Source organism: Electrophorus electricus, chromosome 21 (genome assembly GCF_041902795.1).
Source record: "Electrophorus electricus isolate QZ-2024a chromosome 21, ASM4190279v1, whole genome shotgun sequence".
NCBI lineage: Eukaryota > Metazoa > Chordata > Actinopteri > Gymnotiformes > Gymnotidae > Electrophorus > Electrophorus electricus.
In genome coordinates this window covers 2,079,800-2,096,592 of record NC_137517.1, presented here as the reverse complement: position 1 = coordinate 2,096,592, position 16,793 = coordinate 2,079,800, and the positions used below count along the sequence as shown (strand labels likewise).

Below are 16,793 nucleotides of genomic sequence, written 5' to 3'. Positions count from 1 at the left end.
AGTGTAATACTGTAATATTACCTTGAACTCCTCATAAACTTGAATATGGCAAAATTGCAGATGTCTTATCATTTTTCGTGCATCTTGACTTGAAATTTTTTTGCCACATGTTTTACAGACAGGGCATCCTTCATCTTCAACGATGCCATCTGCATTTTTGGGAATGCCAAAATGTTGCCATATGGGAGACAGAGGCCGTTTACTGGGGGGGTGGAGCTCTGGGAGATCTTCAGCACTCATCATCTTCTGCTTTTTTTCAGGTATCTATCACACACAGATGGATTTCAAGGACATGGCATTTAATTACAAACTGAACAAATAGTTCTTCTAATAGTGGTTGGTATAGAGTAGCGAGTAACAGTCCTGGTTGTTCAAGTGCTGTGCTCTACCAATGAGTCCTTGAGCAAGACTCCTAGTGCTACACTACACTCGCCTCTCTGTAACAGGATCAAAAACTGCTAGTCACTCTGGATAAGAGCCACTGCCATATGCATAAAAAAAGTAACGCAACTACAAATGCACAATTTTCTCACTCTAACAACTACAAATGAACACCTTTAGATCATTGTAGATGCTTTTGTGGTGATCCTTGAGATGTGCCGTCATGTTTGCCGTGACCTTCCCTTTGTTGGACACTTTGGCGAGGCAGATTTTGCAGATGGGGAAGCCGGCACAGTCGGTCGGAGCCTGCGCGTCCTTCACGTAGCCGAAGTGCTTCCACACGGCTGACCTCACCCTGTGCTCCGGGGGATGGAGCTCGGGGAGCTCGGTGGCACCCCCGATGGTGAACGGGTTCACTGCACTCTGAGGTGGAACAGCAGGGTTACCGGTCACTCACAGTGCCTGCATTCTGTTGTTCAGATCATAGCACAGCATAGCACAGTCTGGCATTCACAACCGCACACCTGACCCAAACTACTTAAACCACTCAGCACCTGGCTCAGGTGTACTGGGAGCTGGTTTAAAATGAAAAGTCTGGACCCCCAACTTTTCTAACACAGCACAGATGAACGTAGGACAAGTTACTGAAGTACGGCAAAAGGTTTTTAATAACTTACTTTAAAAAACAGACGGTTCACCTGTACTTCCGTGTAGACGGCATTGTGGTTCTCTTTAAGGTGCTGCATGATGTTCGCCGTAGTTTCGCCCTTGGAGATTAGCTTCCGGAAGCAGTGTTTACAGATCGGAGCGCCGTCTTCCTCGAGCCGGCCCTCTACGGTTTTCCGATATCCGAAGTGCTCCCAGAGCTTTGGGTTGTACCGGCCACTGGGCGGATGGAGGTCGACGGGCAAGCACACGTCCTCAAACGTCTCGTTAGTAACTGCAGACTAACACAAACCATTTTTAAAAACTAACATATGAAGGATTTTTGTGCTTTCAAAAGCAGAACGCGCACCACGACCTCCATCTCGGCTGAGCTCACCCTGATCTCGTCGTAAATGGCCCTGTGATAATCTTTAAGATGTTTGAACATATTTGTTGTACACCGGCTCTTGGAAGCCACTTTCTGCTGACACACTTTGCAGATGGGGAAGCCGTCACACACCACAGAGCCCTGTGCGTCTTTAAGGTAGCCGAAGAACTGCCAGACCGGAGACGTGACGTTCTGCGTGGGCGGGTGAAGCTCCGGAGGTTCTATGCCCCACTCGGTCCTCAGAGCCGTAATGGCTTCCTGGAGGGTATGACCAAACGGACACGTTTGAGGAGGACAATCGAGGATCTCGGTACAGGAGAGCTGGGGGTTCAAAAGTCCAGGAACATCACAAAAAGGGTGTACGTATGTATATATATATACACACACACACACACACACACACACACACACACTGTTCTAAACAAGCGCGTTCCTGGACTTCCTCCTGCACATACTGGTGTTCTAAATGAGCATGTACCTGGACTTCCTCCAACACACGCTGAAAACGAGCATGTACCTGGACTTCTTCGTACACAGCCTGGTGTTTCTTGCGGAGGTGTCTCAGCATGTTGGTGGTCGGCGTCCCGTCACTGGAGGCTTTGATCAGCTTCCGCAGGCAGAGTTTACAGATGGGAGCTCGATCGTCCTGCAGCACACCCTCTGCGTTCCTGGGATATCCAAAGTGATCCCACAGCTTTATATCGCTTTGGCCGTTGGGTGGATAGAGCTCCAAGGATCTGTACAGAACTTTTTTTGCAACTGCTGGCTAAAATAAACAAATACAAAGAACAAATGTTTTTAACTTCTATAAAGTTGACTGCCACACGTGTCCCCCAGGGCTGAAGTGATGAACCCTAGCTGAACCTCACCTTGACTTCTTTGTAGATGTCCAGATGGTACGCCCGGAGATGAATGAGCATGTTGGTCGTGTTGCCGGCTTTGGCCACCACTTTCTGTTGACAGATTTTGCAGATGGGGAAGCCGTCACACACCACGGCGCCGTCCATGTCCTTCAGGTAGCCAAAGTACTTCCAGACAGGGGAAACGGCGTCCGAGGTGGGCAGGTGGAGCTCCAGGGGCTCCAGCTCGCTCTCTGGCCGTGTGGGGATCGCAGCCTGAAAGGGTGAGCAGTTCACACCACCAGTTAATGGAAAGCAACAGGAGTTGGCTTGGCATCAAGTCAATTGACAAACGTACACTTGGCCTACGTCATTGTGCAACTGTAACTGATGTTTTACATTTTGTGCAAACCACAACCAAAAACACCAGTACAATCAATAGTCAGGACAGTATACAAATTATAGTGGGTAAAATCCTACAGCATGTTTATAGTTAAATCATAAAAAGGCTTGTGTGAGCATGTACAGTTATGTGCAAAATAATAGTGCGATTAAAACTGAGAAAAAGCTCAATCCTCATAATAGCATTTATTTCCATATACACAAAGGCACTGGGAGCACTGCACATTCAATTATAAACGGAAACATGAACGAAATATCAATTTTTAAACTGAAAATGAAGAAAAAATAATGGGCTGTTTAAAAAATAGCAGTGTCTTCATTTTCATTTACAAACTCAAAAATTACAGTATAAACTGAAGGTTGTTTATAGATTTAGCTTTTCTGGTGATCACTGTATTAGTTCAGTTGTATAACCTTTATTTCTGATAACTGCTTTACATCTGTGTGGCATGGAGTCACCTAACATCTGACACCTGCAAACAGATATTCCAGCCTAAGAGGACTGAACTACATTCCACAGTTCTTCTGCATTCTTGGGTTTTGCATCAAAAACAGCATTTTTAAGGTCACTCCACAAATTCTCAATCAGACCGAGGTCTGGGGATTGGGCTGGCCACTTCATAACATCAATCTTGTTGGTCTGGAACCAGGATGTTGCCCGCTTGCTGGTATGTTTGGAGTCGTTGTCCTGCTGAAACACCCACTTCAAGGGCATTTCTTCTTCAGCATAAGGCAACAGTATTTTGATATATTCATGGTCCATGGCGCCTGGTATGCGATAAACAGGTCCGACTCTAAAGTATGAGAAACATCCCCCAACCATTATGCTTGCATCTCCATGTTTTACTGTCTTCACAGTGTACTGTGGCTTGAATTCAGTGTTTATGGATCGTCTATCCGTGGCCTTTAAGACACAAAAAGAACAATCTTGCTCTCATCTGTCCATAGAATGGTACTTTATGAGGGTTTCTTGCAAATAGTTTGGCTTCACATAGGCGTCTTCGGATTGTTGCAGTACTCACAGGTAACTGAACATCTTCGTTGATTTCCCTGGAGCTGATCATTGGATGCTTCTTTGCCATTCTTGTTATTCTATGATCTACGTGGATGGTAGTATTTCTTTTCCTACCACGCGTTTTGGATTTTGTTTGCCATTTTAAAGCGTTTGAGATCATTTTAGCTGAGCAGCCAATTATTTTCTGTACCTCTTATACGTTTTCCCCTCTCCAATCAACTTGTTGATCAAAGTTCTTTCTCCTTTGGTACAATGTCCGGAAAGACCCATTTTACTCACTGAGCAGGGGCACCAGCAGGTACAACATTTGCTGCCCTCCTTCTTTAAATAAGGGCCATAATTGACACCTGTTTCTTCGTAGAATGAATGACCTCACTAACTGAACTCCACACTGCTATTAATTTGAACATGCCCCTTTCATTAAATGAGTCAATTACACCCAATTAGCAGCTTGCACGTCATGACTTGATTCTGTTGATTGCCCATTACCCGGCTACAGCGTCTCACGATTCCCCTCCCCCCCCATATTGTATTATCTTTTCTTTAATCAGTAATTGAATACATTAGTGATGTTAGACTGCTATTATTTTATCCATAACTGCACCTGGACTTTACCTTACACAGGCTAGTGCTCTCAGCGAGCACTTAGGAACATGACTCTGGATGAGTGCTTTCCCACACTTTCCTCACGAGTAAAGACGAACACCAGGAACAGCGCAGAGCTGATGTGGGCTAGCAGGGGCTGCTGTACCAGCAGTGTGTGCTTTCAGTATACCAGCAGTCACGTCTTACTGAAATCGACCAAGTAACACCTACAACGAGCACCCCATCTCATTAGTCCACCGATAAACCGGAACTAGCGGCTACTCGTCATATGCCAGGAGTTGAGCATCCACATACGATGGAGCCACCTATTCCCACAACCATACGTAGGATGAGTCATAAACGGATCCTTACAAGGAACACAAAAGTCCGTAGTATCGACACGTTCCTCCAACTGGATACAAATGCTGAAGCACTTATTGAACAGGCCCTGAGAAGGTCTTGATGTATGGTATAAAATTTGGTATGGCAACTTCACCACCTGACAGACAGGTGCAGTAAACGTGCCTGATTTGTGATCAGCTTCTCTCGTAGGCATGGCAACGACCACGTCAATACCAGAGGGTGGTTACCTTGATTTCGTCATAGGTTGTTCGATGGTAATCTCGGAGATGCGTGAACATGTTGGTGGTATTTCCTCCTTTTGCAGACACTTTCTTCTGGCAGAGTTTGCAGATGGGGAAGCCGTCGCACTTCACGGACCCTTCCGTGTCTCTGGGGTAGCCGAAGTACTTCCACACTGCCGATTTCACCTTGCGAGTTGGCGGATGAAGGTTTGAGGATTCATTCTCCCCCTCCAAGATCAATGTGCTGACCACCTCCTAAAAAGTAAGAGAGCCACGTTCATTTATGTATGATCAACAAGTCACCTACAGCCAACTATGAAATCCAGTCTAATCCTTAACTAAACATCACTGTCATTGAAGATTCTCTAGTGTGAGCCTTTTCAGTTTAGGACTAAGCAACATGCCGATTTTACCTCTGGTTCAGGATGGACAATGTTATGGTTCTCTTTGAGGTGCTGCCTCATGTTTCTTGCTGTCTCGCCCTTAGACACTAATTTTCGAAGGCAGAGTTTACAAAATGGTGCACCATCCTCTTCAAGCACTCCATCTGCGTTTTTTCGATATCCAAAGTGCTCCCACAGTATGGGGTCATACCGATGGCTCGGTGGATAAATATCAGCAGATGAACAAACATCCTCAAATCTCTCATTTGTAACTGCAGACTGAGGGCAAGACATTTGTTGTTAGTTTAAAATCACTGACTTGATTCCATCACTATACATTTGCAACCAAAAACGTCATGACGGCATTCAAGAACCAAGCAATTTTTAAAAACTAAATAATCCACGTGGCTACATACCCTTATCTCATCGTATATGGGCCGATGGTAATCTTTGAGATGTTTAAACATGTTGGATGTGGTTCCCCCTTTAGATGCCACTTTCAGCCGGCACATTTTGCAGATAGGGAAGCCATCACACACCACAGACCCCTCCCCATCCTTCAGGTACCCAAAAAACTCCCAGACGGGAGATGTGACGTTGGGTGTGGGCGGGTGGAACTCCAGGACGTCTGCACCACACTCAGGCTGCAGTGCATTGATCGCTTCCTAAGTCAGCAGAGTCAACATTTACATTACAAAGAGCAGTAACACAGCTTGCTACACATTGCACTACAAGTGCTCATGCTACATTTCATAGTACCACTTCCAACTTCAACAGTGATGGTTTAACAACTGTGATTTTTATTAACATCCTGTTTTTAACTAGCTGCGCATTTGTTCGACCTTTCTGATTATGTTGACTCGCATCAATTTTACGGATTCTACTTTTAAAATTCAAGGGTCATCCAAAAACAACAAGTACCTGGACTTCCCTGTACACAGCCAGATGTTTTTTCCGGAGGTGTCGCAACATGGTGGTGCTGACTCTCACACCCTTGGAGGATGTGGTGAGCTTCTGAAGGCAAATTTTACACACTGGGGCTCCATCGTCTTCAACAACGCCATCTGCATTTTTGGGATATCCAAAGTGCTCCCATAATCGTAGGTCGAGTTGGCCGTTTGGAGGCGAGAGCTCAAATGGCTTGTAGATCTTCTTTCCACCTGCCAGCTAGAATAAAAATGTTTTGAAAAAGGTTGACAGACTGAATGCCCTCATGAGTGACCATGATTGAGGAAGATAGCTGGATCCACTTTAACTGAATGGACGGAAGCTAAACCAGTCAAGTTACCTTGATTTCTCTGTAAACATGCAGATGGTGAACCTTCAGGTGTAAGAACATATTTGCTGGGTCCCACTCTTTGGCTTCCACTTTCTGATGACACATCTTGCAGAGAGGGAAGCCGTCAAAAACTACCAAACCCTCCGCGTCCTTCAGGAAACCAAAGTACTGCCAGATGGGAGATGTGACGTCTTGTATCGGAGGATGCAGCTCAGAAGGATCCAGAACCTCAGCAGGACCCAGCTCACCACCAGGCCCTGAAGGCGCGATTGCTGCCTACGCCACACACAGTGGGGCACAATCAGTCATTTACCAGTGGACGAGTACCTCCACCAACGGGTCAGTTAAACCAGTGAACAAGTACACCAAGTGGACGAGTACCTCCACCAACGGGTCAGTTAAACCAGTGAACAAGTACACCAAGTGGACGAGTACCTCCACCAACGGGTCAGTTAAACCAGTGAACAAGTACACCAAGTGGACGAGTACCTCCACCAACGGGTCAGTTAAACCAGTGAACAAGTACACCAAGTGGACGAGTACCTCCACCAACGGGTCAGTTAAACCAGTGAACAAGTACACCAAGTGGACGAGTACCTCCACCAACGGGTCAGTTAAACCAGTGGACAAGTACAACAAGTGGACAAGTAGCTCAACCAATGGACACCCTGCTGCCCACCACCATGTATCTGGTATACAATACTAAATGAAAAAAAAAAAAAGAATTTTTTTTCCCTTTTTCTTTCTTATATATAATTAAGGAAAAAAACAAAACAAAACCAGGTTTTACCTGTACTTCTGCATACACAGCGTCATGACTGTCCAGGAGGTGTTTCATCATGTTCGATATGGTCCCACCTCTGGACATCAGTTTGTGGACACAAATCTTACACACTGGTGCTCCGTCTTCCATTAGGACACCATCTACATTCTTGGTGTATCCAAAATAATCCCATAACTTTGAGTTCTGCCCATCTGGTGCATAGAGTTCTGAAGGTGAGCAGACACCTGCAACTACTTCGGATGGCTAGAAGAAACATTTGAAGCAGTTCACACACAACTACCAAAACCCAGCACAAAGAGTGGTAAACAGTACACACACACACACTAATTAATTTTACCCTGATTTCATCATAGATATCCTTGTGATGGTCCTTGAGATGTTTGAACATATTGCTGGTATTGCCTCCTTTAGCAGACACGTTCAGCTGGCAGAGTTTACAGATGGGGAAGCCATCGCACACCACGGCTCCCTCTGTATCTTTCAGGTAGCCAAAGTATTCCCAGACAGCAGATTTCACCTTCTGGGTTGGTGGGTACAGAACTGGCATTTCACGGCCCTCCTCTTCTCGGAATGAATTTGTGGCCACCTGTGAGCACAATGTGGAAAAACACCTCGAAAAATCAACAACGAGCACAAATTCACTGCTCCGCTTCCTGACCATCATTTATTCGTAGTAATTTTTATTTACTACCCTGCACTGGTTTAGGTCCTCCCCAGCACTGGCACACCTTATCCAGCTCCTCAGTTTACCATTAAACCCTTCAAGTGCTGCATCAGCAAACATGAGAAACTGCAGAGGACTGCAGGGGAGATCCCGTAATTTAATCTAACGAAAGCTGATGGAGATGTGGACACACCTACCTTGACCTCATGGTACACAGAGTTGTGCTTCTTCCACAGATGCCTATACAAAAATTTTGTATCTTCTCCTACACAGGAGACCTTACTCCCACAGAGTTTACACACAGGACGCCCATCCACCTGGACGACACCATCTGTATCTTTGGGGTACCCAAAATGTTCCCACACAGGCTCTAACAGATCTCTTGGTGGATGAAGCTCTGAAGGTTGGTATGTTTGCTTTGGAACTTGGTCATCAGTCTCTTCACTGCACAGCTAGGACAAATGCAATAAAACAAAAGTATCTGTTTAGTTTGAGTTGATTCAAACCTAAATCACACCAGGGTTTCAGCATTTTGTCATTTGGAGTTAGGAAAGTGACCAAGTGAATCCAAAAGGTTACCTGAAATCAATTAATTAGTGCCACGGTTAGTGATGTGGTACTATAGGCATTCAAATGACCAAAGCTATCATATGTGCTGTCTGTACACATGAAAAAGTCTCTGAAAACCATTTAGCACTCAAAAAATCCAAAAGAGAACCAATTTACCTTCATTATTGCAAACTCCGCAAGATGATATCTCTGGAGATGAACCATCATGTTTGTTGTGCTTCCTCCTTGTGCACTGACCTTTCGCAGGCACAGCTTACACACAGGGAAACCATCCGGCACAATAATCCCCCTGGAATTTTTGAGGTATCCAAAGTATTTCCAAACAGCAGACCTGAGAGCCATTTTGGGTGGATAAAGTTCATCTGGTGTTGTGCGAACAGGTGAGGGATGTCTCCTCTCCTTGTACTGTCTGGGACCACCAGTTCTTAACTTCAACTCGGCAAAAAGAGAGTTGTGGTGGAATTTTAAGTGTCTCAGCATGTTTGCCAGAATTCCTTGCTTGGAGATTATGGAGCGCCTGCAGGCTTTACATCTGGGGTGTTCATTCTCCTCGATCACCCCGTCTGCATTTTTGGGGTATCCAAAGTAGTCCCACACCGGCGACAGCGGTAGTCTGGTGGGCGGAAACAGCTCTGGCAAGCCACTCCCATCCTCCACACTCCCCATAGGTAACGCATCAGTGGCTAGCTGAAGTGTGAACAGAAAGGCTGCCATCAGATCACAGCCACGAAATATCGAACAGAGGGCCCCCAACATAAAAGACTTTCAGCAGTTCATCTTGCCTTAAAGTAAGGCAGGTCAGATGTGACTTGGGTTGATTGATCTTGTCTTTTGTTCACGTTGTCAAAGTTGCTCAATTTACAACCATATCTCACAATCCCACATCAGTTGCTTTGGTTCACTTAATCTGAGAAAATTATAAATTAAAACGGTTAAGGCCCTTCACTGGAGCAAACATTGAGGCAATTCAGAACGCCATGTGATTGTCAACATCACGCTGTAATGATCATACCAGATCAAGGTGGTGAAGTACAGTGCATCAGCAGTACTTAGCACCACTTTAAGAAGCCCAATCTAGAGAAACGAGGAAAAAAAAAAAAAAAAAAAAAAAGACATTCCCTAGTAGCACTGCATTCTGGGAACTAGTCAGGCAGCCAACCCCCATCCGTCTCTCCCAGAACAGCTCAAGCACTCGCTAATCTGCATTTTGCTGCCACGCCTAGCACAACTCAACAGGGACACTGTGGTGGTCCCAACTGGTGTTGTGGGAGCTGGGAAAGATCTAAACAGTCCTGCAGGACTGGACTAATAAACTGAGTTGGTACCAGTGAGAGTTCGAAAAGGCTGCATGAGCCTTCACTCATGTGAAGACTGGTGTCTTTGAGTAGAGGGATTTTTGTGCCTATATGGATAAAAGTGGCACACACTACATGAACACTGTAGCCATGACAACAGATCACTGATGTGTGTCAGATAACAATGGCTAGTTAACTAGTGGTATAATCTGACCTCACCATTTTATTACTGAAGCGGTAAGACTGAATCTCTTGCACAAGCGATTTACCTTGACTTCCTCAAACTCAGCCTGATGGTGGCGCCGTAAGTGGTTTAGCATGTTTGAAGTTGTTCCATCCTTGGCAGATACCTTCCGAAGGCACATTCTGCAGAGAGGAAATCCGTCCTCTTTCAAAACACCCTCGGCACTTCCGAGATATCCGAAATGCTTCCAGGCAGGTGACTTGCAGTGTTTTGATGGAGGGTAAAGCACCACTGACTCTGGTAACTCCCGGAGCTGCTCTGTTCTGGAAGGCTGGACAGCTTCCTATTCAAGTGAATGGTTTACAAGAGAAGCGTGTAGAAGTCAGCTTCGGCTAATTAAGGCCCCTTAAGTAACAATACAGGCCAATGCTGTTTAAGCAGATGCATTTATGCTTTTACACCTGCGCAACAGTTCTATTTATTTTCTACATGTTTTTAAAATAAATAAATGTAACCTAGTAAAGAAAAAAATGAGTTCAACATATAATGATTCAACAATTTAGGAGGCTTTAAAAATTATGTTTCCCTTTCATTTTACCTTTATTTCAGCGTACACGTCCTGATGGTGACGCTGTAGGTGACTGTACATGTTCGACGTGTTCCCATCTTTACTGGCCACTACCTGCTGGCACAGCCTGCAGATGGGGAAGCCGTTCTCCTCCACCACCCCCTCGGCGTTCTTCACGAACCCGAAGAGCTTCCACACGGCGGACTTCCGGCGGGTCTTCGGCGGGTACAGCTTCACTTGCTCGTCCCCTTCAGCCAATGGGATGACAGGACCTGCAAATGTTGCAGCCTAGACAGAGAGAGAGAGAGAGAGAGAGAGAGAGACCTGTAACAAGAGGGCAAAGGCCCAGAACCCCAAAAACATCAGGCCATGACAAGCTGACAATCACACTAATACTACTAATGATAATAATATTATTATTATTAATAATACAATTATTCACTGCTACTAGGAATATTCCAAGTTGATCCAAAGAACTGGTATCGGTGCTGACCCAGGGATATTTATCAGACCTCGTTAGCGTTAATTGACCCCACTGCACTCAAACTACACCACTGTGGTGCATGTGACAAACTCCCAGCTTGTGGAAGAGAGAAATAACTCACATGCTAAAACCGTGGGGAACAAACAGCTCAGCAGGCTGCAGTGCCATTGAGAGAGCTGCTTTCAACACAACTAACACGATACAAACATCTGAATAGAAAACGTGAAGAGGTGGTGTTCACACGTCAAACAGCCCTGAAGAGCATTTTTAAATAATAAAGGCTTTCTTTAAACAGTGCCAATCCACACATGTAAAGAAATCAAACCATAGATGCCCATAAATTATGTGCAATTATGAGAAATGAAATAGGAAAAAGTATTGAACCCATGAAGAAAGAGGTGCAAAAAGCCTTGGAATGACACCAGCTGAAGTCTATCAGTAATTAGAAAGCAATCCTGCCACTTAGTGCAAAGTAATATCAGATGGTTCAACTGATGGCCTGTAAAAAGGTGTCTCATTACCAAGGAGCCACACAAGAACCATCTCATGATGGGTAAAACCTGTGAGCTCTCTCAAGATCTTCGCAACTGTATTGTTGCAAAACATACTGATGGCATTTGGTTACAGAAGAATATCTAAACTACTGAAGGTTCCAGTGAGTACTGCTAGGGCCATAATCTGGAAGTGGAAAGAACACAATTTCACCAGAAATCGGCCACGATCAAGTGCTTCCCACAAGACTTCAGACAGATGAGTGAAAAGAATCATCAGAGGAGTTGTCCAAGAACCAAGGACCACCCGTGGAGAGCTACAGAAAGACCTGGAATCAGCAGGCACAATTGTTTCAAAGAAAACAATAAGTAATGCACTCAACCTCCCTGGCCTGTTTGCACGCTCACCACGCAAGACTCCATTGCATGTTGAAGTGCGTTTAAAGTTTGCTCAACAACATTTAGGCAAGCATGTGAAATACTGGGAGAATATAGTCTGGTCAGATGAGACCAAAATTGAACTCTTTGGATGCCATAATATACACCATGTTTGGAGGTCAAAAGGCATTGCATATCACCACAAAAGCGCCATACCAACAGTGATGTTCGCGGGTGGGAACATCCTGGTGTGGGGCTGTTTTTCAGCATACGGCACTGGCACGCTTCATATAACTGAAGGAAGGATGAATGGACAAACGTACTGAGACATTCTTGATAAAAATCTGCTGCCATCTACCAGGATGATGAAGCTGAAACGAGGGTGGACATTTCAGCAAGACAATGATCCCAAACACACAGCCATGGAAACTCTCAATTGGTTTCAGAGAAAGAAAATAAAGCTGCTAGAATGGCCCAGCCAATCACCTGACCTGAACCCAACTGAACATCTACGGAAGGAACTAAAGCTCAGAGTTCATAGAAGGAGCCGACGGAACCTTCAGGATTTGAAGTGTGTTTGTGTGGAAGAATGGGCCAAAATCACACCTGAGCAATGCATGCGACTAGTTTCTCCACACAGGAGACGTCTTGAAGCTGCCGTCACCAACAAAGGATTTTGTACGAAGTATTAAATACATTTCAGTAAGTGTGCGATACTTTTTCTCTGTGTCATTTCTCATTATTACACACAACTTAATTTATGAACATCTGTGGTTTGATTTCTTTACATGTGTGGACTGGATGGGTTGTTACCGACATCTGGTGAGAATTCCATGTCAACAGCACCTTTAGAAATATATTTACTTAGAAAATTGGTGACATGTTCAATACCTATTTCACCCGCTCTATAGCCAGTGCTATAGCCGCCCAGCTAATCCTTGTAGTAGAGAAAATTCTTATTAATACGGCCATGCCAGAGACTCGCAGCAAAGTGACCCTCTGCAGGCAGCTTTACTACTGACATTTGGAGGTCAGATGTTTGCCCAATGTCTTACACCCAATCAGCTCCAGTTTTTTTAATTAATAATAAAACTCGCCAGTAGAGCAAGCAGAATGCAGCATGCATTTCACGGGTCTTGTGCAACAGAGCAGGCAATGCAGGTGGCCAAGACTGCTGAAAACATCTACTTATACACATACGTTTCTGTCTAATAAATAAGGCCATTTAAAGAAACTATTTGCCTAAATTGGTCTGATTTTGCTAATGGTAGTACACTTCAAAGTGTACTCTGAACTTATGATTATCCTTTAATAATCATAACTACATTTATATAGCGCCTTTCTCAGACTCAAGGACGCTTTACAGACATATCAGCTTTTACAAATCACTCACACACACTGATGAGAAGCGGCAGCCAGTTTACACACAGAGAACTCTCTATCAGAAACCACAGCCCCCGGGGGGACTAAATACACACCTTTTTAATGACCTACGAGTAGCATGTGCAAACCCAGGGGACTGTGAGTACTAAGGAGCAGCGTTCCTCGTACCTGGACCAGTGGACACACGATCTGATGGTGGGCTTGAAGGTGATAGCGCATGTTGCTCGTACTGCACGTGGAGCCCACTGACGGCTTCCAGCCACACAGCTTACAGGCCGGCCTCCTCTCCGTCGCCGGGAAGCTGTCGTCACAGCCGAAGAACTGCCACACGGCCGATCGGACCCGCCTCCTTCGACGAGGGGATTTTTGGCATCGGCCCTCCCCGTAGTCTGAATCGTCTTCGTCATCGACTTCCTCGCTGTGATCTTCACTTTGCCACTCCTCTCCCAGATGGTCCTCGTCCTCCCCTGTGCTCCCCTTGTCCGAATCAGATGAATCTGACTCGGACCATACAGCATCCACTTTCTAAGAACAAAAATAAAGACGACTGATCAGAGGATTACCAGCGATCAAGTGTCTGATACTGGCTATTCCTCTGCAGTCTTACAACGTGCTACTGAGCGGGCACCACCCACCCGACACCACCCAACCACCAAGGAATTTCAGTCAGAGAAAAACAGCAGGATTTCTAAATACAGGAGTTGGGTAGCCTTGGGGGGCGGGCAGAGGGAAGGGTCCTGCCTTCGGGGGCGGGCAGAGGGAAGGGTCCTACCTTTGCTTGGCGGTAGGCTGCAGCGTGATGGTCCTGCAGGTGTCTCAGCATGTTGGAGGTGTTCCCTCTCTTGCACGCCACCTTCTGCTGACACAGCTTGCACACGGGGAAGCCGTCGTCCTCGACCTGCCCATCTGGGTTTGTGAACTGTTCGAAATATTTCCAGACGCCCGAGCCAGACGTCCTGGGCGGGGGAAGGTTCCACAGGGTCCATCGAGCGCGCTTTTTTGGAGGAGTGTTCTGATGAAGCTCCGCCCCCGCATCTGCTTCTGCAATCTCTTCCATCTAGAGTAGTGCAGGTAGTGAGATACCAGTAACTTCTACAACCAAAACACCATCCAACAGAGTTCTTCACATCTGCACCGCATGACGTGCTGAAGCTCCCCAAGCCCAAACATAGACAAGAAAGGAAAAGGGGCTGGGCATCTTTGAAAGCCACTCTCTGAGGACCCAACGATCAGATCAGAGGATCGTCCCTCCACCTTGCAGGAGACAGCTTGTTTTTGGAGTACAGATCTGAACAAGCTGCATGGGTTTCTGTTTTCTCTGGGCATCCTGATAAGATGCACAGTGCGGGTTTTCACAGCCAGTTTTTTTTTTTTAATTACTCCCCAAACAGTAAACATCACCACCACCACCACCACCACCACCACAATCATAACCCAGTGAACTTGATAGTTAAGTTATCAGGAACAAAGAACTTCAGAAATCAAGTTTTATCCAGCCACATTTCAGAAAACTCTGGTGAATTCGAAAAAGTTTCAACCATGAGCATTATTTAGTCATATTGCTTTTAGAGAAGCTACATACATTTGAACTGGTGTTTCATTTAAGACGGGAGGTCATCTTCATTGGAATGAACCCTGGCTCAGAGTGCAAACGGACCATGACATCCTCATGCACACATCCTACTGCCCTTCTCTCCTTGTGTGTTCAGCATGCTCACCCACACCCACTAAAGGTTTAGGGACATGATTCTTAATATTTCAGAGATACAGAGCAGATATTCAACCATTTCTATCCTGTTTGTTTATTATCATGCAAAAGTGGAAATGTCTGAAAATCTGAAAGAGCGATTTACTGGCGTAAACACTCCACCTGTAGTGGCAGGTTTACTGAATCAGAGCATTTACTGCAGTAAGACTGATTTGCATGAGCTGTGCGTCATACACAGCCTGCAAGTTCCTCGTACCCTGCTCACAGCACCAGGGCCCGAACCCCTCGTCCCAGCCAAGGAGCCCCCCGGCCGCTTCCGCTGTCCCCTTGTGCACCGACGTGGACGTTCTGCTTGCTCTTCCTGGCCTGCAAAATAGGAGGGTGCACTGAGAAATCGCACAATACACCAAACGGCGAAACACAAACACGCCAATTTCTGCGGCAACGTTTAGCCGAAGCAGGGAGCTGGAAGAGCGTGTGTGAGACTCGCTGTGCTCCCAGAATGCTTCGCATTGGTGTCTTAAAACTCGCGATTACAAAATTTCAGTAGATGAATTGAGAAATCAGCATCACACAGGTAGCAGTGTGGAGTTTGTGGGAAAACCAGTCTGTGACTGAAGTGGTTCTGAAGAAACCCAGTGAGCAACTCTATGTTGTACGTTCTACGAGACTTAGCTGCTTTCAAAGCCATCACTACATGTGCTGTTTTAGGAGCAGGGCCATACCAGGAGCTGTCACTCGTATCAGCACCACTCATAACAGGATTATTAACCATATTGACCTTTTAACTAGGTGGACGCTGCCCTTCTTCGCCCAAAGTAACACGACCACCAACTCCCACCTATCCCTTCTTTAAGCAAGTGATGGTGCCTTTATGACTGGGACTCCCATCACAGAAGTAAATCGTGTTGACGGCCGTGTGCTGGCAGGGGTTGACGGTCTAACGGGCTAGGTCGGACGGCTCCTCTGCGTGGAGAAGGCCGAGGCTCCATCAGGCCTGTGGAGAAGGTATCCAAGCTAAACTAGCTAAGCTAACTCACAAACACACACAGCTCACCTCGCAAACCGTCGCATTAAACACCCACTGCTGTAGTAACGTTCACTCTCTCACTCACACACTCACTCACACACACACACACACACACACACACACACACACACACACACGCACGCACGCACGCACGCACGCACGCACGCACGCACACGCACGCACGCACGCGTAGCTACCTCGACCGTTGCCGCCGCGCGGCTCGAGCTCCTCGTCGGAGGACTCGACGGGCGCGAGCAGGCTAGCGGGGCTCGCTCGTGCGTCCTGTTCCTCCTCCAGCTTGACGACCACGAACGGCCCGCCGCGCGCACCTCCCTCCTCCTCCTGCTCCTCCTCCTCCTGCTTCAGCCCGTCTTCTTCACGGCGCGGGACACCGTGCGCCGCCGAATCCGCCTCCACCTTCATCTCCGCGCCCGTGCTCGGTCTCGCGGGGGTCGCACCGGGAGCTCACGCGACTCGGCAACTTACTCCCGCGAGCCTCGACGCCGCACGCGCTCGGTGGGCGTTCCCAATGCGCCGGAAATAGCGTGCAAGAAATTAATTTCCGAAATGGAGAATAAAGAATAAAAACTGTAATTCGTTTTCAGTTTTCTAACTAATCATTCTTTCTGCAACGAGCGTTTCTCTGTTTCATAAGTCAGCTACTTTGTTTGTTAGTAATTGTTACATCCCACTGTATTAACCGTAGCCTATAGTTAATTAAATTACACCGTGTAACATGACACTCATGCGCTG

At 46.3% G+C, this 16,793-nt stretch overlaps 1 protein-coding gene across 11 annotated transcripts in view; it reads right to left on the bottom strand.

Annotated features, from left to right (window-relative positions):
* LOC113592278 (uncharacterized) overlaps positions 1–16,793 on the bottom strand; it is a 22,696-nt gene extending 5,903 nt beyond the window's left edge. For 4 of the 11 annotated variants that reach the window (XM_035521272.2, XM_035521273.2, XM_081704285.1 and 1 more), the window contains exons 1-21: positions 16,238–16,787; positions 15,267–15,376; positions 14,075–14,359; positions 13,471–13,827; positions 10,597–10,854; positions 10,084–10,341; positions 8,676–9,206; positions 8,147–8,401; positions 7,623–7,871; positions 7,292–7,528; positions 6,511–6,777; positions 6,144–6,389; positions 5,639–5,887; positions 5,253–5,501; positions 4,846–5,094; positions 2,284–2,529; positions 1,932–2,180; positions 1,424–1,672; positions 1,059–1,328; positions 556–804; positions 22–264 (exon numbers count right to left, since the gene is read on the bottom strand). In XM_035521272.2, the coding sequence (XP_035377165.2) occupies positions 22–264; positions 556–804; positions 1,059–1,328; positions 1,424–1,672; positions 1,932–2,180; positions 2,284–2,529; positions 4,846–5,094; positions 5,253–5,501; positions 5,639–5,887; positions 6,144–6,389; positions 6,511–6,777; positions 7,292–7,528; positions 7,623–7,871; positions 8,147–8,401; positions 8,676–9,206; positions 10,084–10,341; positions 10,597–10,854; positions 13,471–13,827; positions 14,075–14,359; positions 15,267–15,376; positions 16,238–16,463 (5,532 nt within the window). In that variant the 5' untranslated portion in view covers positions 16,464–16,787. Of the gene's footprint in view, positions 1–21; positions 265–555; positions 805–1,058; positions 1,329–1,423; positions 1,673–1,931; positions 2,181–2,283; positions 2,530–4,845; positions 5,095–5,252; positions 5,502–5,638; positions 5,888–6,143; positions 6,390–6,510; positions 6,778–7,291; positions 7,529–7,622; positions 7,872–8,146; positions 8,402–8,675; positions 9,207–10,083; positions 10,342–10,596; positions 10,855–13,470; positions 13,828–14,074; positions 14,360–14,884; positions 15,030–15,266; positions 15,377–16,237 lie in introns of those variants that run through there. The other 7 variants (XM_081704288.1, XM_081704289.1, XM_027033103.3 and 4 more) reach the window with 6 other exon arrangements.